The 18090-nt window shown below is 34.1% G+C and overlaps 1 protein-coding gene across 1 annotated transcript in view; it reads right to left on the reverse strand.

Annotated features, from left to right (window-relative positions):
* The window catches only part of Obp83g (Odorant-binding protein 83g), a 142534-nt gene that overhangs the window by 104546 nt on the left and 19898 nt on the right, over positions 1–18090 (reverse strand). Inside the window, exon 2 of the mRNA XM_081768956.1 lies at positions 4301–4379. Within this exon, the coding sequence (XP_081625082.1) occupies positions 4301–4379 (79 nt within the window). The remainder of the gene's footprint in view (positions 1–4300; positions 4380–18090) is intronic.

The raw sequence follows: 18090 nt of genomic DNA on the forward strand, positions 1-18090 counted from the left end.
TATCTGAGTCAAGGCAGTGCAAACCTGGTGAGCCTGCGTGGTAGCATAGGGGTGTGTCCAAAGCAAACAAATTTACACCGTGAGTAGACGTGTACGAGTTTCACAACTTGAGATCCTTGGGATTCTCGAGTGATTTTTCTTCTACTTTCACTTGAGAGGCATTGTAGCATGAAAAATATTTTTCATAGTTATTATAAATCTCGATGAGAGAAACACAATCAGATAAAATAATTTCGGTAATCATAATTTTATGGTAATTTCACTGATACTTGAGAACTGATCATATGAAATTCTGAAAGTCGAATCACGAAAATGTTTATACGTATATTTCTCTTCAATATCTGTAATTATTGTAAAAAAAAAATTACGGTGCCATAACGCTCCACCCCAACCTTATATTTTATAATTTCTGACGAACCTGAAAAATCAAATATTGACAACATATCTTGATTTGTTTGATATTGTTCTTAATTGACAGGAACTCCAGCAAGTATTTATAATTACTTATGTGTCAATCATTTTAATTTGAGGGTGGTTTGAGGGAATTTCTGGTATCTGAGGAAGAACTAGATAATTTTTGAATAGACTTTTCTATTTTTACAGACCACTGATGATGATCTCAACACACTTGAGTGTGCTCGCCTTCTTAGTTTTCAAGACTTCGAGTTTGTATGATGTTATCCGCGGCTTTTCAAATGCGTATGGATCCTTACGCAATGTCCGAATGGAGTCAGAACTCCTTGTTGCTACGGCACTAGAACTATACTATGCAGGGACGGCGAAAATCGTAAATACGCCACTGGTAGTAACTAGTGCCGATAACCTAATGGATTCAGCCTGATGCATACTAACTTACACAAGGTAAATTCGGGCAGTTGTGAACGTAACAATACATAAAATACTGTTAATATATACAAACGAACGACTCATATGCCTAGAACGAATGGATGAAATCACTACGATTCGTGCTCCTATTCTTTCCTTTAGTCAGGGGCGGATCCATTCTGAATTTTTAGGGGGAGCATTCGTTCGAAGTCAATAGGTTTCATTTTACGTTTATAATACAAAGGTGAAAATTCTTAGAATAGGTTTTATTTTTAAAATAAAAACATATTCAATTCTGAGGGGCGATCGCCCCCTGGATCCGCCCCTGCCTTTAGTGATCCATTATTGCACTCTATAGATCACTATATGAGCTCCTCCGTGGCTAAGCGGTTAGCGTACGCACCTTTGGCGTGGGAGACCCGGGTTCGATTCCCAGTGGGAGCTCATGTGGTTCGGATTCCACGTTAATCAGTAGGTCCCGTCTCATGTAGCCTCGCTGCTGAAAGGGACGTTAAACTCAAAATCAACTCAACTCTATAGATCACTATGAAAATCAGTGCCAAGTTCTGAAAGTTATGAAAATACTTCTGCAAACTACTTTTCATACTTACGTACAGCGAAATAAAATAGCTATAATTTCGCGATGTAAAGATTATTGCCGCTTAGGGCTGTAATTTCTTTATATTTTACTATTATTTCGCGAGCTTGTCGTTTCATGCCTTCTTCTCAAGCATCCACTGTTACCAGACTCAATTTCTTGTCGAATTCCAAATAGTACAAGAAAGGGTAGCACTAGAGTTCTATCCGCATACAAGATACTGTATCACTTATGCTGTGAAGTCTTATTAAAGTAGCTAAGTGTAATGGCTGGGAAGCAGGGTCCCGATTACAAATGGGGCTCTGAAACAAAATCCCCATTACAAGCGGAGCTGGGAAACTAGGGTTCCATTATAAGCGGGGCTGGGCAACAGAAATCCCATTGCAGGCGGGTTGGAAAACAGGGCCCTATTACTTGCTTCATGAGAGCTTAATACATAACAATACAGAACACCGTTGTTGTATGTGCGTTTTATCTTATTTGCTTTTTCTTATTATTTGGAAATGACATTACAGCCACTTTTTCTTTAAAATTTTTGAGGCCCCCAAGAGAGCTATAGCTTGTTTAGCTTATACGCAAATCCGGCACTGAAGGTGACATCCTGTACTTCACAAGCAATAGGTATTACTTTCGATTGTAATGTAATAGGTTCTATGACTCTGTTTAACTCTGCAATGGACAATGATTTTAAGACAGATACTTGTAGTAATATAATGATGCCAAAAGTCGTGATTAATGAATTGAAGTTTAACACACACGCACAATCGTGCTATTGAAACGCCAGTGTTTGTATGTACTGCACTGAAAAACAAAAGTGCTTTTTAAAAAGCCAACTAAATAATGGTCAGAGCTGGCCAGTATTATCTATTGTCTCATTTTGAGAAAGAGAGGGAGGAGAGTAGTGCTTTGAGTCAAGGGCGCCGATCCTGGGGGCCCAAGGGGGCCCGGGCTCCCCCAAAGCCCATGTGCGCCCCCGCATTTTATTTATGAATATACAATATTTGGCATAATTTGAATTCAATTTGTCTTAAAATCCTCATGCATGCCTTATGCATCTGAATGCCCCCCTCCCCAAATTTACAGAGAAATCGGCGCCCTTGCTTTGTGTTGGCGCGATAGCTTCTTATAAGAGGGTTCCAACTTGCAATTGTTTACAGCAATGTACCATGTGTCTTACCCGTGTGGCATTAAACAAATTTGTAAAAACCCTTATTATAGCATTGTTGAGTTGATCTCTGTTGCGTTCAGAAGTCTTGGCGCTCGGTGCTTATTCAGCTAATATGTCGAAAAAATTTAGTGATTTCTTCTCAGGCTCGGTGTCTTTCTCGTGTTCAAAGAAGCGCGATTTTCAATCCGTTGATGTTAGTGATAATCCTTCTTCTTCAATGGGGAAAAAGACAAAAAATACAAATACATGTGACAACCAGGATTCGCAATTTGAAGTGTTCGATTTCGAGGAAAGTGAAAATGAACTAGATGTTCGGAGAGAGCGAGGACGACAGCATTGCTTCTGAAGTTACTCATTTATATTTTTTGTCTCTTGCTTTCTTGTAATAAATACTTCAAAGATAAAAATGTTTGCAGCAGCCTATTTTATCCTTGTTTTACTTTACTTACTTATTGCGTATTTTATGTTATTAACGAAAAGTAGAGTATTATCTGTTAGTCTGCGTTGTTTGAACCTTCTTTTATTTCTATGCATTCATATGCATTCTTGGAGGGAGAGGAGGTAAAGCAGTCTTGAACTTCTTCGACTACACAGAACACACCGTTATTATTGTTTAAAAAGCTGAAAGTAGAGGTAGTGTGTGTGCCACGCGGAATTCGGTAGGTCGAGCATATTGTCACGAACTCCCGCAGCCCATCCTAAGTCCTGCATTTCTTCAGTCTTACCAGGTGAATGCTGGAATGGCACCTTCTGTAAGGCCAACACAGCTGTTTTCCACATCCTTGTTTCTCCCCTATTTCGGTCTGAGCCTTAGCTAACTAAAGAGTATAAAAATTGAAATTTAATTATTGTCAAAAGATGTCTACATTGCCCAGTTCTCATTTTCGTTGTCCGCCCACCCAGCAACTAGGTCCGCCTCTTTCCGCCCACCCCATCAAGCGTTCCTGGCGCCGTCCCTGATACTATGCTTCATAATTTCACGTTAGAGGTTAGTGCGATCTCTATCAGTCAAACGCGTGGGTCTATTACGTCATGCAGTGTGTTCTGACAAAGTTCCTCCAACTTTCAATTAGATGGTCCTCACGAAACAGTTGCTTTGGGCCTATTCAGTTTCACAGAAGTGATACTAATCGTCAGTCTGCTTAGATTGCATCCCACAATTACGGCGTTATCAAAGTCCAATAATTCCTTTCCACGTGCGATGTTACAATCGGTCGTCGGGTTTCCTTTAGCACGTCAATAAACATATAACCTCACATAACGGCTACATGAATCAAATTAGATACGTAATTTGTCATCTTGCCTCTCCAATTACTTGTTGCATTATAGTTTAAAATAAATAAAGTATAAATAGGTCATTCTCATATAGTCGAGTGAACGAATCCCTGTTGAAACCTTTTAAAGGATCTATGTGTTAACAAAAATAATATATATTAGATATTTTATGAAAAATTTTCAAATATTTTCTTTGTTTCGTAACACAACAAGTCATCCAAGGACTTCATGGTCAGCAGTAAGTAAATAAAGCAACTATAATTTCAGTGTTAACAATAAGGAATGTTTTCGTTTCTCAAATTAAAACAGTAAAAAAGCACAGAGTTAACGAAAACACAGAGTTTGATTTTCGTAATATGATTAGTAGCAAATGCCGGTAAAAAATTATTACAACAAACCAAAGAAAGAAATAGAGAATGTTTAACTTTTCTTACCTCTGTTAATAGGATTTTCTTTCTTACATTCATCTGTATACTTTCTAACTCTTGTAACGAAACTTTCTGCATCTACTGCCTATAGAAGGGAGAATTTATTAACAAAATATTTTGTAGTTTGATTTTAAAAAGTGAATGAAACAACATATAAAGCAATACTGGAAAATCATAATATCCAAATTCCCCTTTCTAACATTTTAATTATTATCTTGCAATTTTATTTAGTCACAAATTAGTTTCAAGTTGTCAGTATTGTCGAGAAGAATATTTCAAAACCTTTTGAGGTTGTATATAATCAAATGCAAGCCTATATATATGTTAGTTTTGTTACAAATAATTTATGTGTAATATATTAATTTTAATGTAAAAAGCGATGAAAATAGTGAACAATGATGAAATATGACATATGAATCCCAGAAGATGGTTTTAGTTCAATAAAGATACACCAATACATGCTATTTCCGCAGCCCATCCGACGCACAGTGGGGCCAAATGCAAAAAAAAAAAAAAATGTCCAAAACCATATACCGTTTGAGAAAAAATTAAGCTGAAAACTTAAAAATTGGAACACTGGCTTGTCTCACACAGAGAGTCAATGATTTAGTTGGCCAAGCCAATTTAATCATATTCAAAAGTTGAGAAAAATAAACACGTTGTGGAAAAGAAAACGAAAATAAAATTTATTTCAAAGTGAACATTTTTGATATAGTTATAACGCCTCTAATGTATATTAAAATTGCGTAGCAGAACATTTTTCGGAAAAATATATTCATATGGCAAAATAAATATTGAGTAATTTAATCATGTTTAAAAGAACATGTTTTCACTTTTCTTTAAAATTAAGCTTAATTACCTACCCACAGATGTTCAATCAAGATTTTCTTTTTCTTTCCTTTTTTTTTTTTTTTTTTTTTACAAAAATTAAATCACATAATCTTATTGGTAATAAGCCACATACACCTACTTGTTGGTACTAAGTTGAAATGACCATCTTTGCATTTATAAAAGGAATATTTGTAAAAGAATAAACTGATGAAATGTACTATGAAACGTAGGCGATGTTATCATACCAATTAATTACAAAAAACGTGGACATGTCTTCTGAACTAGTTAATGCTAATCAATCTCCATGGGATCAAGTGCAACTCTACTTACTTCTTCGACATCATCTTCCAAAACTTTGACATGTAATCTTTGTCATTTTCAACTAATTCTTTGTTATCCCATATTTATTTCGAAACAAGATTCCTATACATCATAATTCGCATCCTCAGGAAGAATAAAATATAGGAATACATCCCTATCTCCAATTGATTATATGCATAGCAAGAACGTGAACGCGCTAGTTTCTAGTTGTAGGATTTTTCTAGCCTGGGTTCAAAGTTGAAAGTTTATGCACCTAATCACGGTAAAGACTCCTTACACACACCTCAATATGATATTTAACTTTAGAATGAACGAAACACAAAGAGGTAAGAACAGTGAAGAATCAATGGAAATCTTGTAAATCATAAAATCGGCAATCTGTCAGTTCTTACTTTTTTATTTCTGATTTTAAATATTAAAGAAAAACGTTTTTCACACTTGTAATATGCATTAATCAGGCATAGACATTACAACTTACACTCAACCCAAGAAAATAATTATTTTAAATATGAAAATGTAGTAATTATTTAAGACTTTTCTTTCACTTTTCCATAATACAATGAACGTCCACAATCTTGCACTCAATATATGTGTTCTGATGCCTCCAGGTGGTGGTTAACAAATATTAACAGTTAATTAATTCGAGAAAAATAATTAGAAATTTAATTTAAATCACCTTTTCTTTGTTTTTTCCTCATTGTGCGATGATACTTTGCAATTATTTCCTCCATGATTTAGTTAATATTAAAATTATATTTCATAACTCTTTAAACAAATGTCAAGTCTGTTTTGGAACGAGTTTTCATTCACATCTAGCAGCACTGCACTTTCACAATACCCAAATACAAGGAAGTGCAAATAACTTGGTTAAGTCTGCTTTGGCTGCATCGCAGTATAAAATACTGTGCGTACAATGCTCATAAATTGTGGTATTTTTTAAAAAAAATGAGGATCGATCATAGATATTGACGAAGGGGAAGGAAACATTGAGTCTTATAAATAAAAAAAATATGTAGTGCAGTTAAAAGTACCTGTTAGTACCAGCATCTATTATACTGATAAATAGTAATACCATGTGTGTCGGAAAATTATTTGAATCATGATACATTTTTACTGAAATAACAAATATCGACAAATTAATTATCGATATCTTCGGAGTGAATTCTTATAACCAGATTACTACAAATCAAAAAAAAACGGAAAAAATATTTAGTATGTTTCTGTATTACTATGTCTCTTACGAAATGAAAATGAAAATTCATACGTAATGGAAATTGAAAATTTATACGTAATGAAAATTGTATGTTAAATTTACTTAATACCATCCTAGTTCTGACAGGAGTCAATTACTTTCTGAATTAACGTTGTTGTAAGCTAATACAAAAATTTGAATCGTAAGATTATTTGTAGTATTTTAGGAGTAGTAAAAACATAAATCTTATATTGGGAATAATTAATATTGTCAAACTTATTTTAGGGATGATTTTAAACTTTCAAATTTTGAGCTATATTTAAAAACTAATATTTTAGACTTAGTTGGTTCTGTAAGAACGACGATGACATATTTTTAAATAGTTTATTTTTCACTGTAAACAAAAATATATAGATTTGAAGTAAATTACTTTAGCATAAAAATGTTACTTTAAGTAAATCATAGCTTGTTATGATGATACTTACTTTCAAATACTCGTTAAATGTTTAAATATACCATAAAGAATTCAACAAACATTCAATGTTTTACGATAATAAACAACTCTTAAATCTAGAACATGGTTTTGTGATTTCAACGTACTTGAGGTCTTACCACCTGGTGCTGTCTTCGGGTATTAAAAAATCCTCTACGACGGAAATTGTTGTTGCCCAAACTTGATGCCAAACACACAACAGAGAGTATCATAAAATGAAAAATCATGAGTTTATGTATTTTACTATTGTTGTTTAGATGAGCTGTGCTATTTTCACTAATAACGTTCGGTAGTATTTTGATTTTCGTTCTTAAACAAGGTGAGCTTTTTCTAACTACGTTCCTTGAATGCATGATGATAATGCAATGATTCTGACCTCCATAGTGTGTCTTGCAAACAGCGGCATCTACATTGTTCTCTTGGCATTTCTTTTTATTTTACTTATTTATTGTGCTATTATTTTGAATATAAACATCCAGTGAGTAAATGATAAAATGTTCTCATAGCATATTATTGCTACACATTAATATGCATATCTCCTGGTTGCAGCACGTACGTAGATAGATGTTAAAATAAAGAGATGTCGTAACAGTTTCATGAGCTGTCATTCGTAAATTAAAGATGATTTTTAATTGTATATATATATATATATATATATATATATATATATATATATATATATATATATATATGTGTGTGTGTGTGTAATTTTTTGAACGCAAATAACATCCACTCCACAATTTTAATGATACTTTAGCTTCAACATTTAATAACCATAGTTAATCTCTGTCAAATAAACAATGCAAAAAGCAATGTAAAAAGAACAATTATTATGTTTATCTTTCTAATATAAGTGTCTCTAGTTTCATTCTGTAATAGTAATTAAGTTAATCATATTTTCAAATTGTTTAAAATTTGGTAATTTTAACATTTATAAGTATCAAAGTCACATACTATTCTCTCCGTTGGTAAGGATTTAGTTGCTCATTAAAACCAAACCAAACTTTCTTGTTTCTTAATTTTTATGTATCTGGAAGATGTGTAATCCTCATAAAGTTTTAAATTTTGTATTTATCAGCTCACTGAGCTTTTATCAATAAATCAAAATTTTCTTACGTGAAATTTATAAAACCCACAAAAATAACATTGTTTTCAAATGTGCGTCGTAATTTTTCTGAAATTAATGTACCTAAAGACAAAGTTTGTAATTACAAAGAAGAACGATAAGTTATAACTTATTAATTAACAATAGTCTACAGACCAAACGTTAAATTACTGAACTATACTGCAACAATAAAAATCTTCCCTATGGTACTACAAATACATGTTAAATATATAAATACATCCTTTAAGTTGAGAAGATAAATTAATTTACTGCAGATCAGTTTGCAGTTTAAGTTTTATCGTTATCATATGACCAAAATTCTCAATTTTATTTTAGAACTTTGAAAGTCTTTTCATTAGTTATATTTGCAAAACGTAAGTTTATCTTTTTAAAGTTCAATATAGATTGTTTGTTATCATAAAACTTCAAAATATTATTTAGACTATAAAAACGTTTCTAACCATATGTAATAATATTAACATTAATAATATCATAAGGCATACACGCCATAAGTTACTTAATATAAACTTATTTTTCGTAAAGCTTCTGCTCTCTAGTTCTGAAATAAAATAATAGCTTTACTATTACAAGTAAATGTTTTTCCTTTCATGTTAAAGTATTTCCATCCATTTCAAGTGAACAAGAAGTATACGTCAGGTCAGTAGATTCTAGGTTATTGATTCAGCTGAGAGTACTCATTGTTTGTATGGCATATTTTATTTCGAAAAGCGTAGAAGTTGTTTTAACTTACAAGCAAGCTTCACAACAGAAAAAAAACAATATATATTTACAATGTAAAAGAGATCAGTAAAAGTTTAATCAAAGTTAAGAATATATTTCTTTCTATAATTAAAAATTATAATAATGCCTTTGAATGTTTGTAACTACTTCGTGTCTAATTTAGAGTTATACTAGTTTATGCTTTCCTCCTATGTAAGATAAAAAAATAAATAAAACACCCGACTTTGGACAAAAGTGTTGCGTTGATTTATTCTTCAAAATTTTTCATGACATAATTATTTTAATATTGATAAGTAATATTGTGTCACTGTTAGCAGTATATACGTCATCGTTAGGAGAATGCAAGCAACAATAGGCACAATCTGCTACTTTATATATATATATATATATATATATATATATATATATATATATAGGTCTATACAGGGTGTCTCAAAAATCCCTTGACATAGGGTAACTGTGTTATTATCAGAGTTACAACAAAATGTAAGAGAGGAAACCGTCTCTAAATATAATGTTTTCAATCTAAAATGAAGAAATTTCTAAAATCGGACGAACCATTTGAACTATATATTCTTTACGCGACCAATGTTAAATGTAAATGCAACGTTGCTGTCATTTACCTGAACCCACAACATAAGTGAATAAAGTTACTGTTTTATGCTAACGTATCGATAGTCAACCCCCATTTGTCAGTAAACATTGTTGCTCGAAGAGTACATGATATTGCACAAGATATATTAACTCAATTCTCTGACAGAAATCGACACTTAGAGTAATTGGTTTTGACCCTGAGTGAGTCAACAAATGTTTCAGATACTGCTCAGATGTTACATTTATTCGAAGGATAGATAAAAATTATAAAGTGTATCAAGAGCTTCTTGACATTTATATCATCCACGGCACTGGAGAAAATATTTTTAAAGGTGCTGAAAATCTTATCCAGGAAAACAGCCTTCAATGGTTACTACTGATGGTGCAAAAAGCATATGTGAAAAAGAAGTGTCGTCGATCTCGTATCAAAGGGTGTAGAAAATGATGATGATTCAAAATTATTAATCGTACATTGCATCATCCATCAACAACAGTTTTTGTGCGGAAAATGTTTGGATACATTAGAAGTTTTAAAGTAGTCATATCAGTTGTTAATTATATCATACCTTATGCTGTCAATCATTGTCAATTTTGCAAGTTTATTGAAGAGATTGAAAAAAACGACTTACACATATTCTATTGAAGAACTTTGGCTTAATTGCGAAAAAGTTTTAATCCACTTTTTCCTGTACAATAATTAAAATGTTCTTGAATGAAAAGAAGCATCCTCTGGCTGAGTTACATAAAAATGAATGTTTATGGTAGTTTGGATTTTATACAGATTTAATTAAACATACGGATGACTTTAATTTAAAATTATAAGTAAAAACTAACTTCTCCCTGAATTGTACACTCACATGAACCTCTTTCGACAAAACAAATATTTGTTTCAACCAGAGTTGAAGGAAATGTTTCATGCATTTCAATACATACCAAATATTCAGTCAGGAAACTGAGATTTCATTTCCAATAGATTTTGCAGTTGACGTTTTGGGTCTTTTAAAAATAAATTTTGAGTCTTGTTGCTCAGATTTGGATGGTATTGCAAACGACATTAAGATGTCTCAAAATCCTTGTAACACCGACATAGAAGCCCCTGCCTCATAATTTCAAATAGAAATCATTGAATTTGCTGTGTAGGAATACTTTTAAAGAAAAATATTAAAATTATTATTTCCGAAATTTTATAAGAATCTTTCACTCACACAGTTTGATCAGTTACATAGATTTTCTCGTAGCATTCTTTCCACTTTCGGAACTACTTTTTGTGTGGGAAATAATTTTCCAAAATATACAAATTCAAGTTAACTGATGATTTGAAGTTGTTGCTCATCATGTCTGCTGTTTGCACGGGAATGTTAAAAAATAGAGGTGAACCAGAGAATAATAACATATTCGAAATCGTAGAGTAGGGGTTAAAAGGGTCAGAACTTAACCCAACGAATTTCGTCTTTTTCACAGATTAATCACTACCAGTGAATTTTTTATTCAATCGACATATGGAATGCTTCCAATTTGAAGTAATTTCTTGGGATCATTTCTCCAATAACTACTTGTATCGACAGGATATGTTTTCTGTACATGCGTATCAGCTGTGCTCTGTTTTATCTATCTAAATACAGACAAAACATAAACCTTCTGAAATTCCGTTATATTTCACAAAATATTTTTTTACCGTAAAAGAACTAACTAACTAACTCTATGGTCTATTAGAACCTGGAGGTTCAATGCCGAATTCATAAAACCTCTTCATTGATTTATGTCCTTAGCCAACAGGATCCAATTTCTACTTTCTATTCCTATTTCTGCGAGATACGCCTAAATATTGTCCTCCCATCTGCGCCTAGGTCATCCTAATGCACGTTTTCCAATTGGATTTCCAGTCAAAACTTTGAAAGTGTCCCTGCTTTCTTTCATTCTCGCTACATGAACTGCCCACCTGAGCCTAGGAGGGCTAGGAGCCTAGACGGACTTCATGACCCTAACAATGTTTAGTAAATGGTGTAAATTATGCAGTTCCTCGTTTTGAAGTTTCCGCCATTCCCGATTGCCGTTCAGCTTGAGACCGGATATTCTTCTCAGGATTTTATTTTCAAATATTTTGTTTGGATTCTTCCCTTAAAATAAGCGACTATGTTTCGCAACAATACTGAACAATAGGCATGATCATCATTCTATATATATATATATATATATATATATATATATATTGAGCTTTAAATTCCTAGACGGAATTCGCGACGACAAAAGATTTTGAACTGAATAATAACTGAATTTCCTGCTTACAATTAACATTTAGTTTCTTCGTAGATATGATTTTGGTCTGTTAATATTGATCCTAGATACTTGAAAGTACCCACTTTATCGAAAATATTATTTGATACTTAGACGCATCCATAATTTGCAGTATTACGATCCCAGTAAACTTCCATATATTTAGTTTTTTTCTGCATTTATTTCTAAACCTAAAAGCTTTTAAAATGTCTGCATTTCTTTCTATTGTTCTCCTATCTTCTTTTATCAATTTACATCGTCAGCGTAGGTCATAACCTGATGAATACCGTTCAGCCCTAGGCCCTGGTTGCTATATTTGATTTCCCTTATAGCGTACTCCAGAATAAAGTTTAATAATTTTGTCGACAACGCATTTCCTTGTTTCACGCCATTCTCGACGAGGAAGCTCGTAGACAAAAATTTTCCTACTCGGACTTTACTTTGGGATTTATTTAAACTTAGCTTTAAACTAGCTTTTTTCGATATTCCTAATATAATCGTAAATCTTTCTGAAATCAACAACTAATTGATGTACCCGAGTATTGAATTTCCATTTCTTTTCGAGTATTTGTCGAATGGTAAATAGTTGATTGATTTCGTCTAAATCCACACTGATAATCTCCAATAATTTCATCCGTGTATGAGATTACGTTTGCTAATAAAATGTTTGAGAGGATTTTATAGGATGTTGACACAATAGAAATGCCTCGAAAACTATTACAATCCGTTTTGTCGCCTTTCTTGTGAATTGGAACAATGATTCTTTCTTTCTGCTCTTGTTGTAATTCCTCCTTGTTCCAGATAAGGAGAATGAGTTCACGTATCTTGTTCCACAATATTCCCCGCTGGCTAAATTAACTCAGCGGAATTTCGTCTACAGACGGAGATGTGTGTTTCTTTAATTTCTTTATAGCAATTTCTGCTTCTGTTCGGCTAGGCTCTGAAATTTATGGTTCTGCTATGCATTTTCCTTTCCCCACGAACATTAGTTTTCCCACTGTTTGTTAAGCAAATCGTCAAAGAAATCTTTCCATCTATTCAAGATGCTATCTGGATCAGTAAGAATTGTTCCATCGTCTTTCTTTAATAATATATACACGCGAGGTTGATACCCTTTCTTAAATTCGTTGATGCTTTTGGACATGTTTCGATTTTTTCTTTCACTATCATCCTCAAGTTCATTAATTTTAGCTTTCAAAAATTGTGTTTCTCTCTTCTAAATATTTTGGAAGTTTTCCGTCTGATGTCAACGAAATCTAGTGTAGTTATATCGTTCGGATTTTGTAGCCAATGCAGTTTCGCCTATTTTTCCTTCTCCGTTAGTTTGGCGCATTCCTGTTCGAACCATGGTTTGTTTCTACGTATTTCCGCGTGCCCCAGTTTTTCTCTTGCTGAAATTTTAACGCTACCCCCAATTTCAACTCAAGTATTCACAACATTAGAGCTCTCAAAACTTTCTAAAAATGATAATTTATTACACTTCAATCTGATACTCTCCTGTCGCCTGGTTCTCCTTTAATTTCTTTAAACTATACATCTCCGTTTTCAGATGTTGAATATTCCCTTTGTTCAACGATGATTTCTCTTATCGCTGCTACCAGATAGTGATCAGGGTCACAGTCAGGTCCTCTGAACGGCCGAACATGAATTGTGCTAGACTGTATTCTTGTATCTACTAAAATGTCACAAGTTTGATTGTGTGTCTCCCACCTGGTGAGGCCCATGTATTTATGAACGTTACGATGTGGGAATTTTGTACTCTTCACGATTAAGGTTTTTGGATGTTCGAAAGTTCACAAAACTAACCCCATTATCATTACTTTCCTTATGCAGACTTTCTTTCCCTATAACCGATTTGAAAACATTATGTTCCCCTAAATTCGCATTGAAATCCTCTAATAGAATTGTCATATGGTATCGCGGAACTTCGAATACCCGTGATTCTTCTTAAAAAGGTGTCTTTTATATTGTCATCCTTATTTTCTGTTGAGGCATGTACATTTAAAACAATAATATCACACCACAGACTCTTAAGAGTAATAAGAGTCTCTCATTTACAAGTTCAGCCCCTTTAATTGCTGATATTAAAAGAAGGTAAATTAAAATCTATTTGTGTGGTCACGTATAGAATAAAATTACAAAAGTTTACAATTATTAATGGAAATTAATGCTCTTACCCATTTCGAACATTTTAAAAGCACACAGTTTCTAATGTATTGCAATTTCATTGTTTATCGATAGTATAAAACCTTACAAATAGTTGTATTGTAAATTTCCTTAGCAGATCTTCAAATGGATTTGTAGACAACCAAAGGTAATTTTGTCAATTTAACAAAAAGTCCAATATGCGTCTCTTGAAAACAGTTCTTATTTGTAAAAGAATACATAATGATCGCCTTTGGATGTTGCAATGGTCTATCCAAGTGCCTTGATAAAAATTCAGTGTAGTATAACAATATCTGTTGTTTTTCTTATAAGTTAAAAAAGCTTGGTGTGGTAAATGTAGGGGGACGCCGGTTTCTACTTATCCCCGGGCGCCGTAATCTCTAGCTACGGCTTTGCATAACCGTCTATTGTCATCAACCAATAATGGTGTGATTTGAGGTGCAATAAATATTTCCTCCTTTTTTGTAAGCTAACTTTAGGAAATTTTGACTTGAAGTACTTGAATTCAGGAGAAATTTTTATCAAGAGCTTTTACAAAATTCTTCATAAGGCCCAATTTCATGTGCAGTGCTACTAAGTCACACTCGTTCGGGACTCACCAATGGGGTATCAGACACATTTTCTCTCCCAGAAGTAAGAGTTTTACGTTTAGGAAATTATTTTTTAACATAGTGACCCATCCTATCTCTGCTATCCAATTTACATAAGAAACAGCAGGATTTGGTGTATCCAAGTTGCAAGCCAAACAGTAAAGCTACGACCATGATAACACCCCAGATATTCCAGTTATGTTTTGTGTGTTGAAGTTTATCTAACAGTAATTTCATATTCTGATTGGTCTTCTTCATGCTAGCTGCATGAGTCACAAATATCGATTGTCACTATGCATAGTAATTCATTGTCACTATGCAGAAGTATTTCATTCAAACTAATTTTCGAGGAGTTCACGATCATTCACGATTCATGTGGCTGAGGTTTAATTACGTCTAATAACCTCCAGAACTGCACTATCATTATTACAAAACACTATATCAACCTCTCTCGAGAAATATGTTTTGAAATCACAATCGCGATTAAGATACATGCCCGTCGAATACCCGTCACTGTCTAACACAAGCTTCACTGTAAATGACAAATTTGGACGTAACACTACGGTTAATTTTATATAGTAACAGCATATGTTACGTTTACTTTTTAATTCTTTTATGTTTGTTAAACAAAAATAGCAATCACTGGAATGGTATTTTTGTTCCCTCCAAATCATGGAAATTGCAAAAGACACATGATGCGTATCACTTTTCTTTCCTGTGAGATCCCGAAAGCATGACTCACAACATATCTTCGAAGCCCATGCTTTATCAAAATCATAGTTTTACAGCCAAAGTAAAACTCACCTCTTTACAAGTAGCATAAGATTTCGGCACTGAGATTTAAAACTTGGTTTACCATTAATGTAGCAGAAATTGCCAGCATGACCAAAACACCTTCTTCACGTTATGCAAGTTTTTTTTTTTTTCACAACTCAAGAAACAAAACAATAAACTTACAATAAACTTATATTTACACGGAAACAAAACCTTATGGGCTCACTACACAATCCACACTGGCTGCCTGCTAAATACGTCTGACCTATTTACAGTACTATCAAGCCTACATCAAAAAAGACCAAATGCCATCAGTTTCCACCATTTTTACTGTATAACGAGGACATCTTCATCAATTCGAGTATATACAGGGTGGGCCATTTTAATTAATCCACGGAAATATCTGAAAAATGATAAAACATAGAAGAAATGTTTGAAGTAAACGTTATATATTGCTAAGGGGGAAAACCATTTACGCCAAAAGTACCCCTCCCCACCCCCCGGAAATGGGGGTAACGGGGGGTAACTTTGAAATGTCAAATGGGAACATGGGTCGAGTAATACCTCGTTCGAAAGGTCTTGGAAAACTAAGTAACGCTGTACCAAAATTTGTTTCATATGGAGCACCAGTTTCAAAATGGCCGCCATGATATAGTTCGGAAACTCCAGTAGCCGTAGTATGAAAACCATGGGAGGTAAATGAATGGAACAAAATTGAAATACGTAAATATCATAGGGCATATCGAATGATGTGACCCCTGCGATCCCAGCGGCTTCCCTGAAGGGATCTTGTGAGCTAACTTCAAATTTCAATGTCCGACCGGACAACGGTTCGGGCGTACGCTTGACCTACCCAATGCTGTTTGGAAGGCAGACTTCAGGGATAGAGAATTAGTGCACTCAGTTAATGCGGATGGCCACAGTCAAGGGCGCCCATAAGGGGGGCAAGGGGGGCTCTCGCCCCCTAGAGGAAATTGTGCTTCGGAATATCGAAAACAATAGAATTTTTAGAATAGCTACAGCAAAATTTGAAACTATATTTGAAATGTCGCTTTCTCTTGCCTCCCTTGGAAACCACAACATGGGCGCCCTTGGCCACAGTTACATTTTGATTAACTATTAGCACTCATGTCATATTGTGAGCTTGAGGGACGAAACAGTGTGTATGTATATCCCCGAAATGCTTTCCTAATAACCAGCACGCATTACATAAAAGTTTCTATGGCGACGGAGTTACTTTCCAGCCCACTCACATACAGAGCACAGGAAAAGATTATTTTGCAGGACTTGGATATCTCTCTATACATTATGGTAATTTTACTCTAACATTTTTATCTCTGTTGTATCATTCTCGAGCCTTGGAACGCCTCCGTGATTTTCCTATTTAATTTTCGTTATTTTCATTTATCTCTACCCGTATTCATACTATGGGCACTAGACGTTTTCTTAGACACATTCACCATTTCTTGGCGATCATTTTGAAAACGGTGTCTCATGTCGAAAATTTTCTTACAGAAGCTGTTTCATATTCATTTGTCTATGTAACATGATGTTACTCGCTTCAAGTTGCTATTTGAAATTTTCAAGTTGGCACCGGATACCTTTCAGTGGAGTCACCCCGACAACACCTCTCGATGTGCCTTACGTCAGTTACCTACTCCAGTTTTTCTTCTGTTGATATATCTCCAATCGCTTTCATACTACGGATACTAAACCTTTTCTCTGACACTAATACTATGTTTCGGCGACCTTTTGAGAACACTGCCATTTCACCTGAATCGTTTTCTCCTGCAAGATGTATGATTTTGCAAGATTTATCGAACGAGGTACCACTCGGCTCATGTTACTATTTGAAATCTTGAAGTTAGCCCCAAGACCCCTTCAGGGAGGCCACTGGGATCACAGGGACCACACCATTCGATATGCCCTATGATATTTACGTATTTCAATTTTGTTCCATTCATTTACCTCCCATGGTTTTCATACTACGGCTACTGAAGTTTCCGAACTATATCATGGCGGCCATTTTTAAACTGGTGCTCCATATGAAACAAATTTTGGTACAGCGTTACTTAGTTTTCCAAGACCTTTCGAACGAGGTATTACTCGACCCATGTTCCCATTTGACATTTCAAAGTTACCCCCCGTTACCCCCATTTCCGGGGGGTGGGGAGGGGTACTTTTGGCGTAAATGGTTTTCCCCCTTAGCAATATATAACGTTTACTTCAAACATTTCTTCTATGTTTTATCATTTTTCAGATATTTCCGTGGATTAATTAAAATGGCCCACCCTGTATATATATATATATATATATATATATATATATATATATATATATATATATATATATGACATATGTATCCCATAAGCTGTCTAACTTTATTTTGTGGCCTGTTGATAACTTACGGCATGTGAGAGTGACTGCGCAATTGAAAATATACAATTTCCACGATATTTTGCTTAAATTAAATGATTCCCTACCTTCCTATGGGATCGAAGACAACAAACTTCATACCTGCTGAACGCTTTAACCTTTCACAATAATCTGGAATCTAAATCATCCTTCTGTGTTAATAAACAAGCGAACTATGTCGCTCAAAAACATAAGTAGGTAACAAGAAAATATAGTCCATTTCGCGTTTAAGGAAAGAAAAATGACTTCACAATCAAACTTTGCCTGATAGAAAGATTCTGTTTACATTTTTGAATTCAG

The sequence above is a fragment of the Thermobia domestica genome, chromosome 8 (assembly GCF_964235325.1).
Source record: "Thermobia domestica chromosome 8, izTheDome1.hap1.1, whole genome shotgun sequence".
Taxonomy (NCBI): Eukaryota; Metazoa; Arthropoda; class Insecta; order Zygentoma; family Lepismatidae; genus Thermobia; species Thermobia domestica.